General features: G+C 38.8%; 1 protein-coding gene across 1 annotated transcript in view; it reads left to right on the forward strand.

Annotated features, from left to right (window-relative positions):
- The window catches only part of EHD3 (EH domain containing 3), an 846,156-nt gene that overhangs the window by 806,828 nt on the left and 14,246 nt on the right, over window positions 1-25,082 (forward strand). Inside the window, exon 5 of the mRNA XM_044058901.1 lies at window positions 12,667-12,831. Within this exon, the coding sequence (XP_043914836.1) occupies window positions 12,667-12,831 (165 nt within the window). The remainder of the gene's footprint in view (window positions 1-12,666; window positions 12,832-25,082) is intronic.

The raw sequence follows: 25,082 nt of genomic DNA on the forward strand, positions 1-25,082 counted from the left end.
CCTTTTTACAGACAGCACCACAGTGATGTGGTACATAAGCAAACAGGAGATATCAGACCTTATCCCCTATGCAGACTTGCTGTGATAGCCTGGGATGTAGAAACTCAACTAAGCTTGTTACGTCAGGCTTCATACATTCCGTCAGAGCAAAATCTTGTTGCAGACAAGCTAAGCAGGACCAGGACTGACCTTCCCAATGAAAACTGCACCCGGTGGCGGTCTTTCAGGAATTGAACCAACTGTAGGAACACCTGATGTAGATCTGTTTGCATTATTTCAAAACAGACAGTTAAAGAAATTCTGCTCAAGGATTCCTTACAAACAGGCTTGGAAGACCAATGCTTTTGCATTCCCATGGATGGAAATGTGTGTCTATGCCTTTTCACTGGTATCTGGGGTTCTACTAAAGATTCAGAAGGATTCTGGAAAGATAATATTGTTTGACCCCCTTTTGGCCTGGGCAGCACTGGTTTTCCCTGCTTGTGAATCTGATCAATGGCAGTTACCACAGGCTTCCCAACCTGAATACCTTTCATCTGACTGTGAGAAAAGTAGAATGTTGCTAACTTTAGATACCTTTTTGAGGGGACATACAGCAGATACTAATGGCCAAAAGTAACTGTTGCATTATATTATAGATATCCACAGACAGCCAGTACCATGCATATTATAGATACAGATATCAAATTTATTTTTATTTTTCATATATATATATTATATACCAAATATATGCAAAGTTATTATGGTACATAAGGGATGTATGGGTGTCAAATACCTCAGAACTGATTCACTGCCAGCCTGAACACTGAACCTGTGTTTCTTTGTCAACCTGTAAGATATATGATCATTGTCAGTTCCATTTGCTGTAGGCAGATAAATATTCCAGTGACACCCATACACTGGCCCAGTAATCAAGGAGGCTCAATCCTCACCACTAACACCAGTGAGGGGCATCCACATTGGGAAGGATAACAAGTACACACACAGCAAAGTACAATTTCCCTTAAGAGCACACATAGATCACAATAAGTCTGGGCCTGGTTTCTCCCTTTCTCTCCAGATCCTCAATAAGACTCCCCACTGGCAAAGCTATAGGGTACAGATCTCAGCTGAGTACTCAGTGCTTCATGTCCCTGCCCAAGTAGGTGACACACAGACACACACACACTTCCACTCCAGAAATAACCAACTAAAAAAAACCAAAAGCAAAAACAAGAAAGAAAAACAAAAACCAAAAAATTTTGTAGTCAGCAAGGATTTCAGCAAGGATAATCCAAGCCTTCCTCAGAACAAACAAACACTCATACTACCCTTTAAATACATAACAAACAGTAATTAATTAATTAAGAGATGCAAAAAATCTAAAACATTTAAAAAAAATATATTTTATATAAAATTCATCTATCAAATCTCTCAATTTCAATACACTAGAAATGAAACTACTTCATTTAGTCCTGGAAATGAAGTTGCATTTAAAAACAAAATCTACCACAGTTCCCTTTGCTCTAAAATGAATTTCCATGACCCACCCCTATGTTCCAGGATATCATTACAGTATATATATATATGTTGTTTGATCCTTTTTCCATTCCACATATTATGCCATGCAAAGGCAACACTTTGCTGCATATACCACCCCTTTTGTCTGACATGAATACCTTCCAGAAACAAAAATATTTTTTGAACCTATGTTCACATATCCACACTCCAAAATATATGGGCATTGGGGGCACATATTACATTTCTGCATCTTGTGCATAGTAGGTACGTGTTGATGAGATACATCATCACACTAATCCTTAAAATTGCCAACACGTCTAAAAACAAACTTAGGATTTTCACCTAACTTATTAACTAATACACTATCTTGTCTTGTCATAGTCCAGTTCTTACAAACAATATTTTTAATATATGCACTGTCCACACTATGTGTAAAAATAAAATATTTTTGTATACTATTTGCTGCCACTGAAACTCTGGCGTCCAAGTTCTGTTGTCCATTTGATAACTGTACACTCTCCTCTAGATGATTTAAAGTACCACTACTACTATTACCCACTACCCTTAAGAGCACACAGAGATCACAGTAAGTCTAGGCCTGGTTTCTCTCCAGATCCTCAATAAGACTCCCCACTGGCACAGTTATAGGTTACATATCTCAGCCGAGTAGTCAAGCCAAAACCTCCAGTGCCCTCTCTGTCCAACCAGTACTTCATGTCCATGCCCAAGTAGCTGACACACACACTTTGAGATTTAGTTTATATACAAACACACAGACACTCTTGGGCAAGGCTGGCACATGTTCTCCAGCTATGCCCCCTCCTGTCAGGCTAAAAGGTAGTAATCACTGCCACCAACTACGCTTATCAGCTACTAAAAGGGCCCTTACCAAAGGGTGTCCAATTATTACTGTGCAATATTATTATCCAATTAGTAAGTGTGATGAACAGCAAGGCTTATTTGGAGTGGCTTTGTATAGTATCACTACATACATGCAATGTAGTCTAGAGCTTAAATTATCTCTACACAAAACAGCCACAGATGAAAGGTTTAAAAATATTTAATAATAAATAATGAAAACACAAGGTGAATCATCTCAATTCAACATAGTGCTAGTCAAAAGTTCAGAAATCACAGGAAAATGCTTAAAATAATACTTTAGAATAGTATGACGTAAATAGAAAACAGCTAGACTAAATCTGACTAAATTCGTATCTAACTCTAAGAGCAATCACAGTTCTAAATAAACTTACATATAGAGCAAAGGCAGAGTACTGGTGAGTGATGTTCTTCAGACAAAATCCAAAATGCTATCTGATTCTCTCTCTCTCTGAGAAAGTCTTAAAAATAATTCATCACTGCTGACTCATTTTAGATCACATCATTCTTCTCTGGTTCCCAGGCTAACAGAAACTCTGAGATTTAACATTTCTTTGATCTTGCACTTGGCTAGGAAACTACAGCAATAAAAGACATTATATATGTAAAATCTATCAATTAACTCTGGTCTCAAAACAATAGAAGGAATTCCTCAGTCCAGACATTATGTCTCCGAGCTTTGAGATCAAACAATCATGCAATGCTTGACTTAATCAGCTTTCTTCCAGCAGAGTGCACTGTGGTTACATTTTTGAAGTTCCAACATTTAACACAGTTTTCTTACATTTAAGAGGACAAGCCTGTGGATTATATTCAAATTTACAATGCCATAGAATTATCTACAAAATTCTGTCTAGCTAGGTTGGCAGCCTTCACATTTCTTCACAATTCCCATTAGTGAAAACTTTATCTTCTTCATTTTTTTTGTTAAAAAGTAATGTTTTTAATGTCAACTAAAAAGGGAAATGTGATCATCAGAGGTAAATACCTTATAGAAACAGCCATACTAAAGTTTTTATTTTTTTCCAAAGCGCCAACAACAATTATACATATTGTTCTATTTGCCAATCCTTTGTGCTTAAGACTTGCAGGAGCCTCTTGTCTTCTCTTAAGATTTACTTAGAAATTCAAATACTTAAAACAGATTTTGCACATAAGAAGGATGCAACCGTTCTCAATGAGACATCCCACATTAGCCAGAAATGAAGCTTAAAAAGAATAAATCTGATGCTTCAGCTGTCAGGTCATACCCAGACTTCTCCACTGTATCTCCTGTTTAGTCCTTAGACTATTCATTTGCTTTGGTTGCTCCCTCTTTCCCAACCCCAGTGGAGGCTGACTAGGTGCTGCCCATTACTATGTCCAGCCCAACTGATCAGATTGCTGCCTCTGCCACATAGAGTCATATCTGTTCCAACCTTGACCCCCCCCAGGCTGTCAAGGATCTTTATAAGGAGTGGTATGAATTTTCTCACTGACAGTATAAAGCCTTGGTGTCTCTTAACCCCTACAGTTCTTTTTTTATGCCCTTTCCACTTCTTCCTCTGTGAAGAGACAGAGAGAGTCTTCTGAGGAAAAACATTTAGATTCTGATAGGGATTCCTTGAATTAATCTTCTCAGATTCATTCTCTTATGGGGCATGGGTCCAAGGAACAGGATACGGTGTCTCCTGATTCTTCTTTGGAGGAACTTCACTTTGGAGTTATGGTACTCAAGATGATGCAGCAGTTTCAAAGGAAAGGGAAACTGGTTTCAGACATACAAAAAAAGATATTATGACTTGATGTACATGGAGATCCCAAAATCCTCTGCCATCCCTCCAGACTTCAGGCTTTACAGTATACCACAACCATAGCTTCAATGAACCATGAGATGTCTAGCCCCAAAGAAGCCTAACAGCAGTTTTTATATAAGAATCCTTCTACTGTCCCAGTAGTCATTTCCCTTTAATCTGATAAACCTAGTAAACTCTTACCTTCTTCCAATGTCCAGCCAAAGAATAAGGATAGGCTTTTTACAGATATGCCTGATTCAGGATGCAAGTCTTCTGCTGTTTCTTTTCTCAGATCTGCTTCTCAATTAGCTAACCATTCTGTTAAATGCAGCTATAATCCAGCTGATGCTTCATCCAGATCAGTTGCTACTGTTTTTGTTCTGAGGAGGTTCTCTTGGCTTAGGCTCCAATCTCTTCCTAAGGACATTACATCTGAACACTTGAATGCCCCCCTGGATTGAGATACACTCTTTAGTCCTGCTGTTCACATTTTTAAGAACCTTCAGGAAAGAGGCAAGATAATGCAGGATTTCAAACAAATTATTCTTTCTTTCTTGTCCCTAAATTTCAAAAGAACTACCCTTCCAAGGCTAGCCCATTTTTTATAAAGATCACATGCCAATATATCCAAAAATGAGATATCAGGACAAACCTACGTAGGAATTTAAGGGGTTTAAACCCTCATCCTCATCCTGACAAAACAGCCTGCTTGTGGCTGTACATGTCTGCCTCCCACTCCATTTTCCCACCTTGTCTATCCTTAATCTCTCTTTCAAAGAAATTTTCCCCAATCCAGTCCACATTGGGGATCAAACACCAGAGATCATTGGATTCATCTTGTCATTCAAAGTGGTTACCAGATATCATGGCTTTCTTTGTCATATAGACCAGGCATCATTACTGTGTCATGAAGCCATTTCCATTTAATCCCTCCAATTTGGAGGGAGTTATTTCTCCAGGGAACTAAGAACGCGTCTATATTACATAATCAAACTTTTAAAAGTTCAAACATCATATGGTCGCCACCATATGACCGAACTTTTAAAAGTCTGAATATATAATAAAAAAAATAAATCAAAGAAAAAAACTACCTGAATGGTTTAAGCAGGGGGGCAAGCCTGCACCCCCGACAACCCCCGCTCTTTAAATATACTAAACTCCAAGATCGCACTACAGTGCAGAAAAGAGAAATCTTCCCATTCCGCACTGTACGGAGATCTCCGTTGAAACGTTCTAACTTTTAACAGTTCGATCATATGGAGTTGACCATGTGATGTTTGAACTTTTAAGAGTTCAACAACGTGATATAGACCCCTAAGAACTGGTCCCTCCTCAGCAGAAGGGAGCTGGTTTCAATTCATGGCTTTTCCTGGTCTCAAGAAAAGAGGGAAATGGAGACCCATTTTGGATTTGTCCCTTCTCAACTTGTTTCTGAGAGAGTCAAAAGTCAAGATGCTTACTTTGCAGTCTCTGCTTACCATGATTCTGTGTCAGACCTTTCTAGAAACCCTGGACATAAAAAATGCATATCTTCATATTATGATCCATACAGACCACATGAAGTTTTTAATGTTCTCCATTTCAGAATATCATTTGTAATCATGTGCTTTGCCCTTTGGACTCTCTATGGCACCAAGAGTTTTCAAAAAGTGCCTCACTCCACACAATGCAGGGAATTCATGTTCTCCCACATTTGTACAATTTTTCTTCTTCACTTTCCCACGAGTGAGAAGCTCCTTCTAGATCTATAGTTTACAGTAACCATTCTCTCTCTGGGGTTCACCCTAAACATCAAACATTTAAATCTGGTTTCTCTCCCAGGATCTATTTTTTCTGAGTTGCAGGCTCAACTGTATGTTAACAACAGCCTTTTTTGCTCAGAAAAAAGTGATTTTCTTAAAGGAATACTTTCAGTCCCATCTTCCCTTAGATCTGACCTCAGTAAGAATGGTTATGAGAGCCATGCAGTTTATGGCTTCCAATATTCTTATGATTACTTGGGCCAAGCTGTGTATGAAGTTTCAGTGGTATCTCAAATCAATTTTGATGGAAAATTGTCAACCTTTGAACTTCCCAAATACTCTTGTGCCTTTCATCAGAAGAGAGTTTTACTGGTGGATGACTGAGATACAAATCAGTCTGGGGTGCCCTTTCCAGTTCCTCCTCCTTGTCAAAACTTCCTCACAGATGCTTCAGACCTGACTTCAGAGCTTCTTATATGAATTGGATGGTCTGGGGTATGGTTCAAAAGGATACAAAGGACCACGTAAATGTCCGGGAAATGAAGGTAATGATTCTAGTCTTACAATCCCTTCATCACCTATAGTCTTCAAGCACTCTTTGAATATTTATAAACAACACTATAGTTGCATGGTACATAAACAAGCAAGGCTGGAAAACATCATGCCACCTTTACAGACTGGCAGTGACTGCTTGGAATATAGCCGTACAGCACAGTTTATCTCTTCAAGCAGTTTACACTCCTTCTGGGAATAATTCAGTGGCAGATGGCTTCCAACCAGAATAGACAGCTTGTGCTGTTTTGTTCAATGATGCAATACCCAGAAGCTAAGAGAATGGATGTGATGTCACTTTCTGGGAAGGGGAGGGGAGAGTCCTTTACGCTTTCCTTCCTCCACCTCTGATTCCCACGATCAAGCTGAAAATCTTGCTGGTAACTCTCTCTGGACCAGGCAATATTGGTTCCCCTTCTCTTTCAACTGGACCAGGGAAATCACAAGTTACCTTGTAGGATGGACTTGCTCGCACAGAAGAAGGGCTCTCTATTTCATCTGAATCTTCTGATGCTGAATATAACCCCCTGGATTACTGGATTTTAATCTCTTTTAGGTACCATTTTTAGAGGGTGTGCTGCAGGTATTATAGGAGGCTAGGAAACCTGCTACAAAAAAAATCTTATGTTTCTGAATGGAAGAGATTTTCTACATGGTGCCACAAAAAGAATCATGACTGTTATCAAGTGTATATTCTTATCATTCTGTCTTACTTGTGTGACCTGCTCTATTCAGGACTGGCATATTATTTCAAAAAAGCTCATCTGTCAGCCATTTCTGCCTGTCCTCACTTTGAACAACCTCTAGCTACGCATTTAGAGGTCAGTTTTAAAAGGATTTCTTCACATCAGGCCCCTTAGAAAACCCATCCTTCCTGCTTGTGATCTAAAGTATGTCTTGAAAAAGTTGAGTCTTGCCCTTTTGAGCCTGCTTCCACTACTTCTTTAAAGTTTTAAACTTAGAAGACAATACTGTGATTGTCCCTTACTTCTACCAAAAGGGTTTTTGAACTGCAAGCTCTATTGTCCTCTTCTTTTTGGTATTTTGGATGGTGCAGTGGTTGCATTGTCACCTCACAGCAAGAGGTTCTGCAGTTAGATTCTCGACTGGGAAGCCTTCTGTGCGGAGTCTGCATGTCCTCCCGGCATTCATGTGGGTTTCCTCTGGGTGCTCCGGTTTCCTCTCACATTACAAAGATGTGTCTGGAGCATTTCTGCCCTGGCGTCTTCTGAAAATTGGCTTTGTTCCAAATTGGACTTTCCTGGTAAACAAATGTTAAGCCAATAATGATAGGGTTACACTTAGGGTTAGCCCTTCTTTTATGCCTAATGTTGTCAGTCAGTTGTCTCTGAACAAGACTATTAATCTCCGTACCTTTTTCCCTCCCTTCAAAATAAGAATGAGAGAATTTTACATTCTTTAGATGTTTATAAATAACTGAGGTTTTACCTTGATAAAACTAAGAGTATAAGAAAATCAGGCCCGCTTTTCATTTTCCTTTCAGTACGAAAAAGTCAGGTCTCCCTGTTCCCAAGCAAGCAGTTTCCAAATGGATCTTTTCTACCATTTCATTTTTACTCTTTTCATAGTAAGGAGCTTCCAGGTTTAGTCAATGTACATTTTACCAGAGCTCCTACTTGTTCTGGTGCCTTTTTCAAAGATCCTGATTCCAGATATACTTTTAGAATCTATTATTTGGTTCTCTCTACATACATTTATCAAGCATTACAAGAAAAATATCATTTCTAGGGCAAGAGCTGAATTTGCTAAGTCTGTCTTGCAAGGAATCTTAGATTCCAGTTATGTTCCTCATTCCTGCTCTATTCTCAATTGCTAGTAATACTAAACCAGGACATAATACAGTTTTGTACAAACCTGCTGTAACAGTAGATGTCTGTCTGATCACTGTTGCAGTTTTATATCCCTCCCAAATTTCCCCTATTTTACCCTGCTTTTCTGTTTTAGATTGAGGCTGTATGTTGTCCTTCTCCCTACTTTTGGTTGACGTGTTATTTGGTGACCTCTTGTCTTTGTTGCCTTTCTGGATTTTGGGTCTGGGGCAAGAATGTCCTGAAGTATTTTGTGCCCATACATTTCCTATGTACCACATAGTCCTGGTATACTTGGTCATACTTTGTCTGTACAGCATGAGAGTGAGATGACTAGGCATTAGTATCCTGTACATACATATGGCTATACCCTGGAGGGATATCCCAGGTGTTAATAGTACTGCAACAGTGATCAGTTGGACAACTACTGTTATGGTAAGATGTTCATCATTTGATCAAAGCTAGAGTAGTGTTAACTATATGGGTTACATTCTGCAAAAAACATAAGTGCAGACCAGCTTCCAAATATTTAAGGCATCTTCCATTCACCCAAACCATTAACTATATTGTATGGAGCTGAAGAAAAAGAGTGGTTTGGGTGCCAAGTTCTTCAGAGCTTTCCTGCCAGCAAAGATTGCTCTTCTTCCAGGCTTTTGAGGACTGACAGTCAGCTAATGCTTCTCTATTACTGGGGAGATAAGTTCCTTTCTGGCAAAAAAAAATCTTCCATATATGATTTTTTGACTGGGAGTTAACTATTTTTGTACATGTATTACTTTTAAATTAAGAAAAAGTGTTTTTATAGACTGTCATGTGACTTTTAGTCAACTTTTGCCAGTAGTATTACTTTTGAGGAATAAAGTTGTTTGAATTCATTTAAAACAATTTTTTTCTTGTCTGAAAGTTAAGTTATTTTACTTTTGGGGGCTGAGGTAAGTGTTTAAAGTGCTGTTTACTGTGCTTTTGTTGGAAAATTTGACTTTTTAATACTTAGCTTTTTCACTGACTACTGCTGATTATTTTCCATGGGAGTCGGGCATCGTTGTCATCCTTGCCATGGAACAACTTGCCGCGTCCTTTGTCCTTTCTTCTTCCAGTTACAAAAACAAAAACACTTCCAAGCAGTCTTTGCCCTTTCAGGAAGCTACTAAATTGCTTCAGCCACAAATGTGTCACCCTGCTATGGTCATTTCTGGTTCCTCAGACCATTCATCTTTTTCCTTAGCTCCCTGTTGTGTAGTTCCTATAGCCACCATGGACCATGGCTTAGACATGCCCTCCCTGGCTGTTAGACTACACTTGGTGGGCAATGGAGAGCCATTCTTTTTTTATTTTTGAAGAAGATGTACCCAGATTGGGATGCCTGTTGCAGGGAAGTTTTGCCTGTGAAAATCTGCTTCTTTAGAAATTCATGTCAAAAAGAAGCTAAATTTAGACATTTATCTTTGCCTGTCTCAAGTTACTATGGGCAGAAGTAATTTAGTGGGAATAGCTCAGGGGTTAGTTCAGGCTCTTGACCCTTCCAGTTATGGTGTTACTGGTAAGAGAAAAAGGATGTTCAGAACATTGAACAAAAATAATTGTGAGGGGGCAACTTCTGTTTTCTCTCTTCAGGTTTCTGATTTTGATTCTGAGGAGAATGTTTCTTCTGTTTAACCCTTTGAGAGACTTGCTTTTTCTTTAACCATATCTAGAATGAATCAATTGTTTCAGTGGAATATAATGATGTTCCACTGTCATTAAATAAATATGATATATTGAAACTGGAATTTCCTAAATCTAAAATAGTTTGTATTTTTTACAGCATGTAACTTGCCTGATAGCCTGCTTGCTTCTCTAAGAAAAAGAGAAGTTGTATAAAGTTCTTCACTTTCATATGTCGTTATTTTATAACCTCAGATCAGACCTCACAGTAATTTACTTGGTAAATCCAGATGCTTCTAATCCCTTCCTGTCTGACAAGGATGGGAAAGCCTTTGAAAATTTAGGAAAAAAGTATATTTTTCAACATTTAATTTAGGATACTTAATGGCCAAGCTCACATATTAAAGTTTGTTTCTCAGTTTTGAGAATATGTAGAACATGATGGCTTCTTTTCCTCTCAACTGAAGACAAATAATCTTATTGCTTCTATGTCTCAAGTGACCAAATGTTCTTTGAGGTTTTCTCATAATTTAGCTGATGCCACTTACACAGCTGCTGCTACTGGAACTGTTATATGGAGTTTTGCTTGGTTGTAGATGCAAAAACCTTCCTGTGGATATAAAAGCTAAAACTTTGAATTCTCCCTTTCATAAAGAGAGAGAGAGAGAAAGATTGTACATGGACCATGTGTTGCACAGCTTCTTAAAAAGTATAATGAGAGAAGGAAGCTGATTCAGGGAGTTTCTCAGATTTTTCTAGCTTCCTTTTCCAAATTTGTCAAAGGTTTTATAGTTACCTCTGCTTTATTTTACAGGAAGCAGAATAAGCAGCTACAGCAAGATGCTGGTAAGCAAAACAGAAAGGAGGAGCCCCCAGAAACAAGAACAATCTAACAGGCTTGAATGATTAAAGAATTCCCCACTTCCCACCCTGACAAGCCTCTAATTCTTCTCAGAAACCTGGCCTCCCTCAATTTCTTTGTTTGTCAAGAGATAGTCTCAGACAAATGGATACTAAGAGTGATGCTTCAGGGGTACAGAAGGCAGTGGGAATCTCTCCTCCCTTTTCTGGGGATTCCTCTTCATCTTCCAGATCAAACTGCTTTTCTTTCTCCAGCTAACACAAGGATTGCTAAAAGCTGCCCCTTCTTCTTAGAAAGGAGAAGGTCTTTACTCAAGAATGTTTCTGAGAAACCTCATGGAGACCAGTCCTAGATCCTTCCTTTCTAAACTAGTTTGTGAAAGTTCCAAATTTCAAAATGTTATCCCTTTACAACCCTTCACGAATGTTACCTTTCATTCTCATTTAAGTTTTTCACATTCCATACTGCTCTGTCTGTTCTTTCCTGTCAAGTATTCTTTGCAGCTGCCTTTCCCTCATCTTCTCTACCATTCCTATCCTCTCCATCACCATGCAGATTTGACCTATGTATTACTCTGTTTCCTTCTTTTACTCAAACAAGTTGTCTTTCTTTAAGTAGATGGGATTTTTTTCACTTATACATCATCTGCTTTATCTCCTTTGTGTAAGATACTATTTGCTGTTCCACTGCTGCTCTGATTGCATCATTGTATGGTATTATACAATTTTATTTTCAGTCTGTTAGGGACACTGAGACAGAACATAAGTCATTATCAGTGCTAGTGAAATACAATATTACAGATGTCTTGTTAAATTTGAGGCATTTCTGTCAGTTAAATACCAAATAACATTGAAATGTGTTAAAACTAAATAAATATAAGAAGCTATTTAAAAACTGACATCTAATATGGTTACATGTACAACAGATTTTGTCTTGAAAATAAACAAGTTTAATGGTATTTAAATGTGCTTTGTTAAACGGTAGTAATGGAGTTCTTTCGTTTTCTTTATTCATGGTTGTATTTTGTAGTTTTTGCTTTGTTTTGTTTTGCTTTTGGTCACACAACTGATATATTTGTTTCTAACAATTGTATAAGCAGATGCTTTCAAAAAGTCATGCAGTGCATTATTTATATTACAGTATATATATCAATAATGTCCATTGTCATACATGTTGCAGAACTTTCCATTCTGAGTTATTGTATTACTTCATGTACTCCAGGTATGTGCATGCTTACTTCTAGAACTGAGTCAAGTCAGCCTGTTTAGCATGCCTTAGTAAAAAACTATTCTTTTAAAAATAGTTTAACAATATGGACATTTTAATTCAGTGCTTTCTTGCAAGTGCTGTTTTTATTATATATGAAAACTTCAAAAGTGATTTTTTATTTGGAGTACTTATGACAGAGTGCATTTTAATAGGGTAAGCACATTTGAACTAACCATACGCCTGCATAACATACCGGTGCCACATAAAATGAACACGGGTAAAATGTCATGTATTAGACATTTTCTTTAGAATATAGCTTGAAGAAATGAATAGTATACAAAGCAGCAAAAGAAGATTTTGCATTGCACTAAGTTTTTGTTTGAAAAAAGCAATTTTATTTTAGAACTACTTGTACAGTTTTTTGTAAGTGAAGTCTGTGACTGGGTTTACTATTATGTGGTCAAGGCTTGAAAGCTCAACTACTGGAAACACTGAAATTCACCAACAAAACATGGAATACTGAATGTAGCTTCCAAACCTTGATCAAATAATCATAAACTGTATGGCTATGACAGTTATTTAATTGTATTGTCTTAGTTGGATCAAGACATAGAACTTAGTTGTAGAAAGAATCTACCCTGTCCGGCTTAATGGTTGATTTTCTTTCCTTTCAGGTTCATGCATATATTATAAGTACCCTAAAGAAGGAAATGCCTGCAGTGTTTGGTAAAGATAACAAAAAGAAAGAACTGATTAACAACCTAGGGGAAATATATGCTAAAATTGAACGAGAATACCTGATTTCACCAGGAGACTTCCCCAAACTTTCGAAAATGCAGGTAAGAGTAGATATGAAGACAATTTGACACTGGTAACTGAGAAAGTAAATAGATTTTGATCACTTCTTTTATGAATGTTATACATTCAAATGAACTTACAGCAGATAGTAGTAGTAAACAAAGTAGTTTTTCTTAGTTATATGCTCCAATGTCAGCATATGACTTGTCAGCAATGTGTGAGTGACTTCTTCAGACTTCATCAGTTCATAAAGTGCTTTACTGACATCGGTTTCCCGCCAGACCATTTTAAAACTGATACATTTTCATTAATTCTTGTTATGGCTTCTAATAGTCCCATGAAGTTTTCTCATATTTGCACTGAAGAAATTCTGCAAGCTGTCCTGATGATATTATTTCTTTGATGCCTGGTATTTATGTTTGCTACATTAATTACTTATTTCAGTACCTTTCTACTGTACCACTTAAGTATCATAAAATTAGTTTACATTTTCTTTGGTCATGTGACGGTTGGTAATTTCAGTCTTGAGTTTAATTCTCTGTTTTCCCACAAAATCACTAGACAAGCATGATTTCTGAAATTATTTGTAACATACAGCTTTAATTGATGCATATTACACTGAAACAGGACTCATTGAGTGCTTTTTACTGACTCCCAGTTAACACTGAAAAATGACCTGACTACACAACTATGAGTGGGTAAGATATTTCACATCACTCCAAGGTTATGCAGGCTTAGAATAAGTATAACAACAACAACAACATAGATGTGGAAGTGTGGGATGTAATTTTTTTATGTGTGTGTGTGTGTGTGTGTGTATATGTGTTGTTGTTGTTGCAGACAACTTTTTCCTTTGTCATTTTTTTTTTTGCATTGATTTGTGGTTCACCTTAGCACATTATGAACTTGATATGTATCCAGTGCAGTTATTCGTGAAGCATTTTTGCTCCCATGTGTTGTTTACGTGTTCAGACAAGTAGAATGTAAAGTTTGTAATGTCATACAGTAAAAACTAGAACCATGTTAGTTGAAGGAAAAATAAAACAATGTCCAGTGAGAAATAAATAGGTTGAAACAGAGGCAGAGGAGTTGGTAGAAAAAAGTAAAAGATCCCCTTCCCCTAAAAAAGGTTAACCTCAAAGAAAGAAAAGTAAATTCCAAAGAAATAAAGATGAAGTATCTCGGGTTTCTACTGCTCAAAAGCTAAAACTATCAGAGATGATTTGATTTTGGATAGTCTCACCATATGATGAATGTAAGAAGTGTACACAGCTCCCTGTTATTAAAAAGATTAGGCTACAGAACAGTCAGAAAAAAGTAAGTTCAAACAGCTAAAGCTGTACACATGAGAAATCAACTTTCACTAATACTGACTACAGATGTACAATAGTTTGTAATGTGGGTGTCATCTCAGAAGTTACAGTTGTCTGCTTCTCCATTTCCTTTGCTGCTCCTAAGAAAACCATCCAACTTAAGTATTTTCTGAATATTATGTTTTTTTTTTTTTTTTATATATATATGAAGAGAAGAAGAAAATAATTCTGAGAAAGAAAAGGAAGAATGGTATAGATTTATAATGTGGTCACCTATTACCTACAGAATATAAAGGGGAAAATCATAATGCTGTGAACTTGTTGTTTTTTTCCATTTCCTGAAGATGTATCTTTCTCAGAAACAGCACTAAATGACAGCATATATTAATTGATCTCCCTGAAAGATAGCTTCGCAAATGTAATAGATGATCTAATTAAGGACAGATAAAAATCAGCAAACTTTTACACAGTCCTTTGACCCTAGATATCATGACAAAACTGTACAGAGCTGCAGATGATCTCCCAAAGTCATAAAGGATGCAAACAGTTCTTCTATGGGTGATCTAACAAGAGATCCTTTTCTTTGGGAACTACTGTCTGAAAGGATGGCCAGAGTTTTGGATAGATATACTAAAAATATTTACATATTTTGTGGCCTGACTGTAATAGTATTAAAAAAGAAAGGGCAGATCTCTAGGTGGTGAAACTAAGAACACATTTGCTATGTTAAATCAAACAGCAAACAAAGTAGGTGGGACTCCTGGCAAAATTAAACTGTGATGTCATTGTTGCCTCCCTAAGGTCAGTTGTGGGTGGTGTATGAGCTGCTGTACCTGTCTAAAACTGTGAATCTGCCTTGAGAGCACTGAAGCCATCCTTTTGGCTACCCCTTTCAAATCAACACCTTTTCTAAAAATCCTTGTGGAAGGTGATTGCTTGGCTGTTTGTAAATTGTCCAAAACTGTTCCCTTGCCAGATTTTAATAGCAGACAGCAAACTGTCCAGGGGGTTTACTCCCCTTTTCCCCAGAAGTAAACATATTAATTAGGGAGGTATAAGGAGCTCAGCCCTCTATATGATAGATTTGAGAGGTTGAGCTTTCACCAACCCAGATAAAAATAATATTGGTAGTTTTGTTCTCTGACTCTGATGTATTGTTCAGCCAGTGTATATTTGTGTTTGCCTAGCATTCAGACAGTCAGTCTAGACCTGATAAAGCTTAGATCATTTTATAAAACTAGAGAAAAAAATGAGAAAGCAGAACATGGTTGAGAGAGGTATTACACAATGCTACAATAAACTACATTAGGAATTTCTGCTTATTGTATTTACAAAATACAAAACAAGAAAAAAGGACTAAACTATGTGGATACTAGCCTGAGTGTTCCATAAATAACATTGACACTGTTAATTAATGTGCTACCATTCGCCATGAACTGTTACCTTAGACTGTTTCCAGAAGATACTCCATATGCCATGCAGCAGCTTCTAACTAAATACTAAAATGTTCTCCACACACATACACACCCACCCACACACACACACACACACACACACACACACACACACACACACACATATATATATATATAAAAAATAAATTTTTGCTGTTAACAGAATATACTTATTTTTGAGACTGAAAGTGTTATTTAGATTTATCATTTAAAATATTTTTATACTTAACATATATTGGGTTACTACATTAAACAAGTTTTTTATCATGATCATATCTATAACTTTCTTCATTGGTCTTTCAGACCACAAATATTTAATAAGGCTGCTCTGTCTGGACAGCAGAGACCTTTCTTCCTTCTAATATATTTCTCACTGCTCTGCAACTTTTTTTGGAGACAGAATTTGAAGAGACCTGCTATGTTCTTCTTGACTGCTACAATTCTCAAAATTTATTTTTCTCTTTTTAACTAATTGTGACAATTTTAGTTCCTCATCCTCCTTGAAAAATACCAATGGTTCCACATATACTGTGCTCCATCTTCTCCATGACAAACATATGACCTTTGTTTGGCTTTTTTTTCAGCTACATCATCTTCAGGCTATAGAGTTTTTATGTCTTTTACATTTTTACTTTTTCTCCAGCTTCTAAATATTGCAGTCTTCTGCAGTTTCTGTCTTACCAGTATTGCTATAATCAGTGATGTAGTGAAAGTAGGCAGTTTGTTTTTATAGCTTTCTGACCACTGACAGTTGAGCTGGTGATCGACTAAGTCTCTCCAATGGAATATCCTTTTATTCAAACACTTGGAGATGAAAATCCTCATACTTATTACTATTGCTCTTTCTAGATTTTTTTTTTTTATTTTTTATTTGTTTTGCTGTTAGAGTACTTTCCTGTACTTATCCGTTAGACTGAAGATATTGCAGACTGACTATTATACATCTCAATTACTCCTCTGTTATGTTTGGGTGGATCTTTTTACTTCACCCCTACATTTGCATTTACATAGGTGCTGATGTTCAACCCATGAGGGGGCCTTGTACTATAGTCTTCTTTGTTTCCATTTCTGAAATGGTCTCCATCCAGTGTGTTCTTGAGATTAAAGTGTCTGTGTTTTTCTTCATCACTTGTTCAGCTATTTGCTCACATATTAAGAGCTATAGTTGTCTGGGATTTAAACTTCACACTGATCTAGCCTTGTCTGTTTTACCTAGTGCTTTTCAAATGTTTTTTCAAATTTTATCAAAGTTTTGTTCCCTCCTCACCTCTTTTGCTACTACTTGGCTTCTGTTTCCTTGTAAGTCAAGCCTGCACCTTCAAAGCACTTTGTTCTGTGCAGTGTTATAATGTTAAAAGTATTTCTCCTTGGAAACAATAAGCTTGTTTTTCACATCTTTATCCCATTGACTCTGCTTTCGCTAGCCCATTTTCATGCCCCTCTCTGTCTCCCATCCTTTTCATGAGTAACCTGTTCCTTTAGTAAAGGACATTTACACCTTAAACACAACATTTATTTTCCCCAAAGAATATTTTCATCACTAGAGAATAGTCCCTATATTTGTATGTGTTAACAAAGCATGACTTAGCAGTTTTCCCCCTCTTTAACATTGTAACATTTTTGTCCTAGGGATCTTCCTTGGTGTACACCATGTTGGAACGAATGAAATCTAAATGTACCTTCTTAGCAATTTGCCTCCCTTAGCTTTTGTCTATCACATCTAAAAGTCTTTAGCAGACAAAACAAACACACGCACACACACACACACACACACACACACACACACACACACACACACACACACACACACACACGGCAGGGTACTTTTTAGATCAGTTTAGATAACATGAGGGATTCCCCGCCTAGGGTACTTTTTAGATCTTTGTTATTTCACATCCACTAATGTCATAAACTATTCAGGCTCAAAGTTCAAAACTCTTTGACTTTTTGCTGTCATATAAAGCTGCATGTTTTCCGTTCACTGGGTCCATAGACCTACTAAATATTTATATAATCTGAATTTGGATAAACTCAGTTACCACTGAGAGCAGTTTCAGTAATTAGCTGAGCTTTGCAAGCAAGGAAATGTTGCACTCTGTTTGACTCGGAAAGAATGCAGGCCTTGAATCTTTTGAAACAGCTCTTTTTTAAAAAGACTACGTTATCTCAATTATCTGTTTTTCCTTTTGCAATGACATTTTTAGAATTTCTGTAAAATATAAGTATGAAACAAATTAAGAGTGACTGCAAAAACATTACTGAGATGTTTACTGAGAATTCTCAAACTTGACAGCATGTCTCACTACTTTTATAAAAAAGTAAATGGAATAGTCATCTGGCAAGGCAGACTAAGGCACTGTAATCTCATCACCTTTCTCCTTGTAGTGGATTATGAGCAAGAAGTAATTTTTCAAGAAATGAAGATCATGTTGGAATGTCTGCCAGTATGAGGGCATTCAGGGTTAGAAAACAAATCAGAAATAGTAGTAAGTGGTTGTTATACTTCTATCTAGTTTATATAGTGTAGAACTTCATGACAAGCTAAACATCATGTATTTTGTTTCATTTCTGCCCAAAGTGTTTGTTTAATTTCCTTGCACCTGCCTTTGGCATCACCTAGTTATTTCACACTAAGCTGTATTTAATACATTAGAACAACTAGGTATTAATGTACTCTTGATAAGATGGATAGACGCATGGCTTACAGAAAGGATATGGCAAATATCATACAACAATTGAACAGATGACATTCCAGGTTATAGGTCTTGCAGGGCCCTGTCTAAGGTCCATATTTGTTTAGGCTGCATCTTTCTGATTTCTTTTTCATCTGAGGTGTTCTACTGTGTGTATCCAGATGACTAAAATTGGAAAACTGATCACATCTACTATATGTAGGACATATCTGCAAAAGAACTTGACTAACATGACCAGAGGGGCACAGGTGAATGATAAACTGATAAATGCATCAAACTATCCATAAGAGATTTGGGATATATAGACTGAAGTGTAAGTATTTAATACAGCACACACTGATTGAAACTATGCATTCATTTAAGGACCTGGGTCTATGAGTAGATACAGCTTTGAGGTTTTCTGACCATGTCATTCAGTTGGTCAAAGATAGTTATAACAATATAGACTGTATAAAAATATTTATAAAGTCTAATAAATCAGAAATGAAGACATCATTGTAAGTTACATTGGATCCAAGCTGGAGTGTCGAATAATAATATGCAAACTTTATAAGAAAAGTAGAAAGATCAAATTGGAAAGAGTACAACAGAAGTGTATCAAGGCATCAGAGGCAGTCTACCAACTTCTGGAAAGTGACTTAGCAGATAACACAAAGAAACTCTATCAGGTTGCAAGGCAAAGACAGGGAGATAAAGGAGATGGTCCTTAGAAGCCTTCATAAGGGATACCAATGACAACAACCTGCTCACCAGGCCACCAGCCATGAAAGGCGGATGGAAGGCATAGCAGAAAGTAAGATGAACAGTTTGGATTAAGATCAGGATGAAATACAACTGACCCCACCTTTGATTCCTGTTTTCTCCACTATTCCAATCCCTGGGCCTATTTTGGCCTAGTATCTCCTCCTCTCTTGCACTTGGTTCAATTGTATTTATCTTCCCTCTGTTCTTCCTGGCTTCATCTCTCCTATTTGCTTAAATCCACCAGTATTTGGATGCACCTTGAGGGGCATCTTCCTCTGTGATCTTGCTTCATCTTCTTTTCTGCTACTTTACTCCTCTGTTATGTTTGGGTGAATCTTTTTTCCTCACCCCTACATTTGCATCTACATAGGGGCTCATGCTCAACCCATGAGGGGGCTTTGTACTACAGTCTTCTTTGTTTCCACTTCTGAAGTGGTCTCCATCCAGTCTTCTTGCTAGTGTGCTTGAGATTAAAGTGTCTGTGTTTTTCGTCATCACTTGTTCAGCTATTTGCTCACATGTTAAGAGCTATAGTTGTCTGGGATTTAAACTTCAGGTTTGCAGTGAGACTGGTAGTTGAAAAGAAGCTAGAGATGAGGAAAGAGTCCAACTGGGATTTCCTAGACTTGGCTAAAGAATACAAAAAGGTCCCAGAAAAGTTTGGCTTGGGCAGTCCTGGTGATGGTTTGAAGTCACAGAGTTATTAGTAGAATCAGTGCAAGCTATGTACATGGGCCCAATGGCACAAGTACAAATAGTGTTCAGAATCATAGAATGGTACTCATTGGTAGTGGGTATGTATCAGGGTTCAGCTCTGAATCCTCTGCTCTCCATACAAGGGATGGACTATATTAGCAAACGTCAGAGTGGAAAAATAGCTGCTGTATACAGATGATGTATCATTACAGGTAGACTGTGAGCAAGAACATCAGTAAATGATAGGGGAATAGAATGCAAAACTGAAGGCATATGGGATGAAACTACAGACAAAATGGTTGTAATGGCAGCAATGGGAGGAAATTAGAAGAAGCTGAAAACTGAGACAGAAGGGAAAATAGTAGAACAAGTAAACCACTTCAGGTATCTGGGAGGTGTGGTTGAGAAGAAGTGAAATCTGAATAAGGAGGTCAAAGCTGGAATCTGACAGGCTGCAGCCAGCTGGCACATAGTGCCACGGGCAGTGTGTGACAGAAGAATGCCAAAGAAGATGAAAAGTAAGGTGTACAAAACAGTAGTGTGACCAGTATTACTGTGCACTTTTACTAGGTAGTACTGTCTCAACAAAGACTCTGGGAATTACGCCTCTTTCAGAAAGTTAGTCCCACAGGAGTCAGCCTTCTCACTTGTGTCTTGTGTGGTTCTTCTGTTTCTTCCATGCTGGTTGTTTCACTGCTTGAGATTCAGTGTAACTAAGCACCCTTCAAACAATGAGTCCTCAGTATTTAGATATGAAGGATATATTTGTACCATATCAGTTGATCTACAGAAAAAGGCCCCCGTTGATGAGTCAGGTATATCCTCTTTTCATCCATTATGTATTGTCTAGGTTGTCAGCAAGTTAGGTAAGTATGTATGTATGGTTGCATTATTTCTTAACAATGTAGGTGCATGTATTCATCGATGTCCTTTTATTCCCATGTTGCAGTATTGATAATATGAGGAATGCCCCACCTAGGTGACCCAAACGTGTGGCCAGTATACCAAAGACTTAAGCTACTGCTAGGTTTGTGCTACATTGCACATAGAAAACAGCCGACGTTGGCCATAAAAGTGAAGTCTGCACGTACCATCCTAAGAGATTCTCTGCTGCCAGTCCAAACAACTGCTTCTACTGTTTGTCTGATAGCCAAAGTTATTCTGTATTCAGATAAGTGCCCTGTTGGGGTAAAGTTTTATTTGTGCTTTTGCCACTGCATGCTTGTAAGTGGCTAATGTCATCCAAGAAGGGCAAGTGCCATTGTGGAAGACAACTTCCACACAAAGACAACCGCAGCCAGTGTCTTTTCTGTCTGGGTTCAGATCATGACTACAAGGCCTTTGCCATTTCTCAGGCATTCACTCCTAAAACACTCTGCAGTCTTCTGTCTGCCCTTAAAATATATCTTGAGAACCAGAGACTAAAGCGACTAGCGCTCACGATGGAAGGTACTGCAGGTCCATCAGGGGAGTCGCCAAAGATAAAGGTGAAAAGAGTAAGGCCTGAATCTTTGGCTGTGCCCCTGATCCCAGACATCCCTATCAAGACCAGTGAAGGCCTGGAGGTACATACGTCTTCTTTAGCAGGTACAGATTTAGAAGCCACTAGCAAGAGTTCCTTCAGCATGTCCACAGAGGTATCACAGACATATGCTTTGGATGGCAAGGGGAAACAGTGTCTTGCAACATCAGATGTTCCTCACAGTACCTCTCCTGCCTTTTCAATTGAGGTCTTGCTGACGTTGGGTGCTAGAGCCTAGGCTTACGTCGGCTCAACCATCCCAGCCTAAGGCAAGCCTTCCACTGAAAAAAAAACATAAACAAAAGCATGTGTCTCCCACACAGGATCCTTCCCCATACTGGCAATCTTTTCCTTAAGGAAGCTTGAATGCATTTTTGGCACTTAGGCCTTCCAATTTCCAACCTCCTACTCCACCATCTCCTCTTTCCCCTCCTCCCAGGAGTGCTACTGTTGAACAAGAGACCTTTGAAGAAGACGATTCATCTTCAGATAAGTCCCTGGCCCACTCAACTCAAATTGATTCTCCTCTGGGTTATGGCTCCCCTGAAGTTGATTCTAATGGTGGAGACTACCTTGAAGAGGATATTACATTTGGAGAGAACATCTCTAGAATGAGGAATTTTTTCAAGTGGGAAAGCTCCCAATTTGTAAGAATGTGCTGGATATACTGGGGGTGTGAGAAATGTATGTTTTTTTCTATTAGACTGCAACATTGTTGATGCACCATGCATTAGAATAGGTGTGCACATGTCCCCTAGCAGGGAAACTGCCTGAATTTTGTGATTAATGAAAGGGATAACCCCAACTGAGTACCAGATAAAAGAAGGTTACCTACACAGATAAACTGATATAGTAAGAATTCATCTGTTCTATGAAAGCTGGTTACACAGAAGTAAGAGGGAAATGGGTAGTGCGCATGAGAAGGAGGCATGCATTCATATAGTAGCAGTTATAAGTGTGCCATGCTGTTAGGTTTACTGTTAAGGCTGCTGATTAGGGAAGGAAATCATAAAACAAGAAGGAAGAGAACAGCAGTAAACAATACATAAATGGAATCTATTAACAGATTCTGGCAGACTGGGAAAACCAGGACATGTAATTATTGCCAAGTCACAGATTAGCCATGTAGTCCAAATCTTGATAGCACCAACTCAGTGGACACAAATATTAATGCAACAGTGTGCATGTTGTTACCCACTGCTATGTTCTAACAATGTTCATTCAAGAGGCAACATATAACTTGGTCAGATATTTATATCATCCATAAATGTTCTTCGTGTTTCACTGTTGCAGTCATCACCTGTGGGTTATCCCTGCTGGGTAGCCCTGGCTGGCCTGAATACCAGAGTAAAGGATTTTCCTCCTGCGTCAGCTGTCCAGAGACTGTGGCTGATGTTATAAAGGATGACAGCCGCCATTACCTCAGTCTTTTTTCCGTGGAGCCTGAAGCAGAAGCAGTTTTTCGAGTGCATCAGTCGGCCATTGCCAGAATGAGGGAAATCATCTATAGCTAAGTACCCAGTTGGCGAACCTTTTCCTTTTAACTGATGTCAGAGAAAGTCAATAATTGTCTCAGTTGTGGAAAGCAGATCCCACACCGACACTTTCATTCTCTTTGCATCACTTGTTTAGGCCCAGGCCATGACGTCCCCAGTTGTTGGTTCTGTGCCCTGTTTAATGCTAGAACCATACGAAGGAGAGCTGAAATTGTAGCTAGGCACTTTAGCAAGTTTTTTTCTTAAGATGAAATGGCATTGGTCAGTCAGTTGGCTACTGCTAGAAAAAAGAAAGACAAGTATAAAGATAGACCTCAAAAGGTTAGGCCCTCTGATGACTCAAGTCAAAAGTCTTGGTATTTTTTAACTCATTGCTACAGCTGAACTCAGTGAGGTGCCTTTGCAGCCCCTGACGCCAGCCAAGGAACCATCGCAGGCCTCTATCGAGACCTGTTTGGAGTCCAGTATGTCACCAGATCTATCTCCCCCTGCCGGTTTGTCTACTCTTTCTCATGCAGTTGGGTCCGAAGCCACTTCGCAGGCACCAGCTTCCACTGAGACACCTCCCATGACTGGAGTCAGGCTTAGACCGATGACAAAGCCGCCAGTTAAACTAACCTTCTATAAGACTACCGACCCATCCAGGCCCAAGACTAAGACTACCTCCATAAAAGTCCCTCCCCAAGGACTCAGCCACAGACCTATGACCAACCAGCCTGACCCTCAGTTGCAGCAACTGCTCAGAATGGCAGAAGACTTGATGACTGTTATTAGGGTAAGCCAGCCCCACCCTTCCACCCCAACCAAAAGAAAAAGGGACACCTCCCCTGAGGTCCTCTCTGAGCAGGAATCCAAAGAATCTGTTCTTGAGGAGTCAGACATGGAAGACCAGCCCTTTGCAGCATTCAAAGACTCTACTGATGATGACCCCATGCTGTCTGCCTGTGATCCTGAGGACCTCTCTTTTGGGGAAACATTAAACCCCCTCAGAGAACACTTTCAATGGGAGGTTCAGGATTACCCTCAGTCTAAGAAAAGACTGAGAGAATGACATGCCTCAGCATAAGCCTCTGGCCATTCCTGCTATCCTGGACGTAGTAGAGGATGTTTTTCTAGAATCTGCCCTTTCACCAGAATTTCTCCCCCAGCACCCAGGAAACCAGACAGATATTACAGGGTGCAAGACACCCACAAAAATCTTTTTAAAAACCATTTTGCAGACCCAGACATCAATACTCAAGGCCCTAAGGGGGCTAGGGCAAGTTCATTTAAGAATCCCATTCCATTGACAAAGAAAGCAGAGCAGAGCTTTAGACAGACACTTTAGCTTTAACAGCCTTGAATTGTCAATTCCATATGTTGAAATTCCAGAAAAATGTCCTCTAACTAATAAAACAGAAGTTATCTTCCATTCCTGACAATAGTGCTACCAGAGAATTAACTGACCTCATACAGTCGAGCTCTCAGGTAGCCAAACACTCCTTGCATTGTGGTTTTGATGCCTTGGAAGCTTCTACCAGGGCTGCAGTTACAAGCTCAATGATCAGAAGATATACCTGGCTAAGGGAGCAACCTTTGCCTGACCAGGTAAAATCCAAATGGTTAGATGCCCCTTTGGATAAGGACCAGTTGTTTGGACCTAAAGCGGAAGAGGTAATTAAGAAAATGGAGGACAAGGCCAGGTCCATCCAAACTGTCAAGAGCTTCTTACAGGTGCAGCCTCCCAGGTTCAGCAGAAACTTCCCCACTAAACTCTGGTCTTTTCCTTCACAGACTAAACCAGCCCAGAGGAAGGGAAGCAGAGACAGAACCCCCTAGACACCAGTCCCATGGCCGGCAAAGACACAGGCAGTAGTCCACTGCTGCTCCTAGGCAAGGGAGTTCTAAGCCCACTCCCTTCTCCAAGGACTCTCAATGACTCCTCTCTCCCCTCCCCTCTGCCCCTCATGCCACCAGACAGGCTTGGAGGAAGACTTTCCCTCTTCCTAGAAAACTGGCAGGTTATCACCTCAGATCTTTGGGTCCCAAAGATTATTACCAGTGGGAACAGATTCTATTTCAAAGAAAAGCCAAAAGGTCAGGTTGCCCAGACATCCCTGCAAATCAGAGCTCAGAAGCTATTCATCAGATCTGAAAGCTTTATGTCCAGGGTGCTGTAGAACTGGTACCAAAGGAACAGGCCAGAAAATAATTTTATTCAAGACTGTTCCTGGTCTCCAGAAAAGAGGGCTCCTGGCACCCTATCCTAGACCTCTCCACCCTGAATCTGTCCCTCCTGGATCCAAAATTCAAGATGCTGACTCATAAAGAACTGCTACCTATGCTGCTACCACAAGCTTGGTTAGTGACCTTAGATCTGAAGGATGCCTACCTG

Source organism: Protopterus annectens, chromosome 1.part2 (genome assembly GCF_019279795.1).
Source record: "Protopterus annectens isolate FY-2018-M chromosome 1.part2, PAN1.0, whole genome shotgun sequence".
Taxonomy (NCBI): Eukaryota; Metazoa; Chordata; order Ceratodontiformes; family Protopteridae; genus Protopterus; species Protopterus annectens.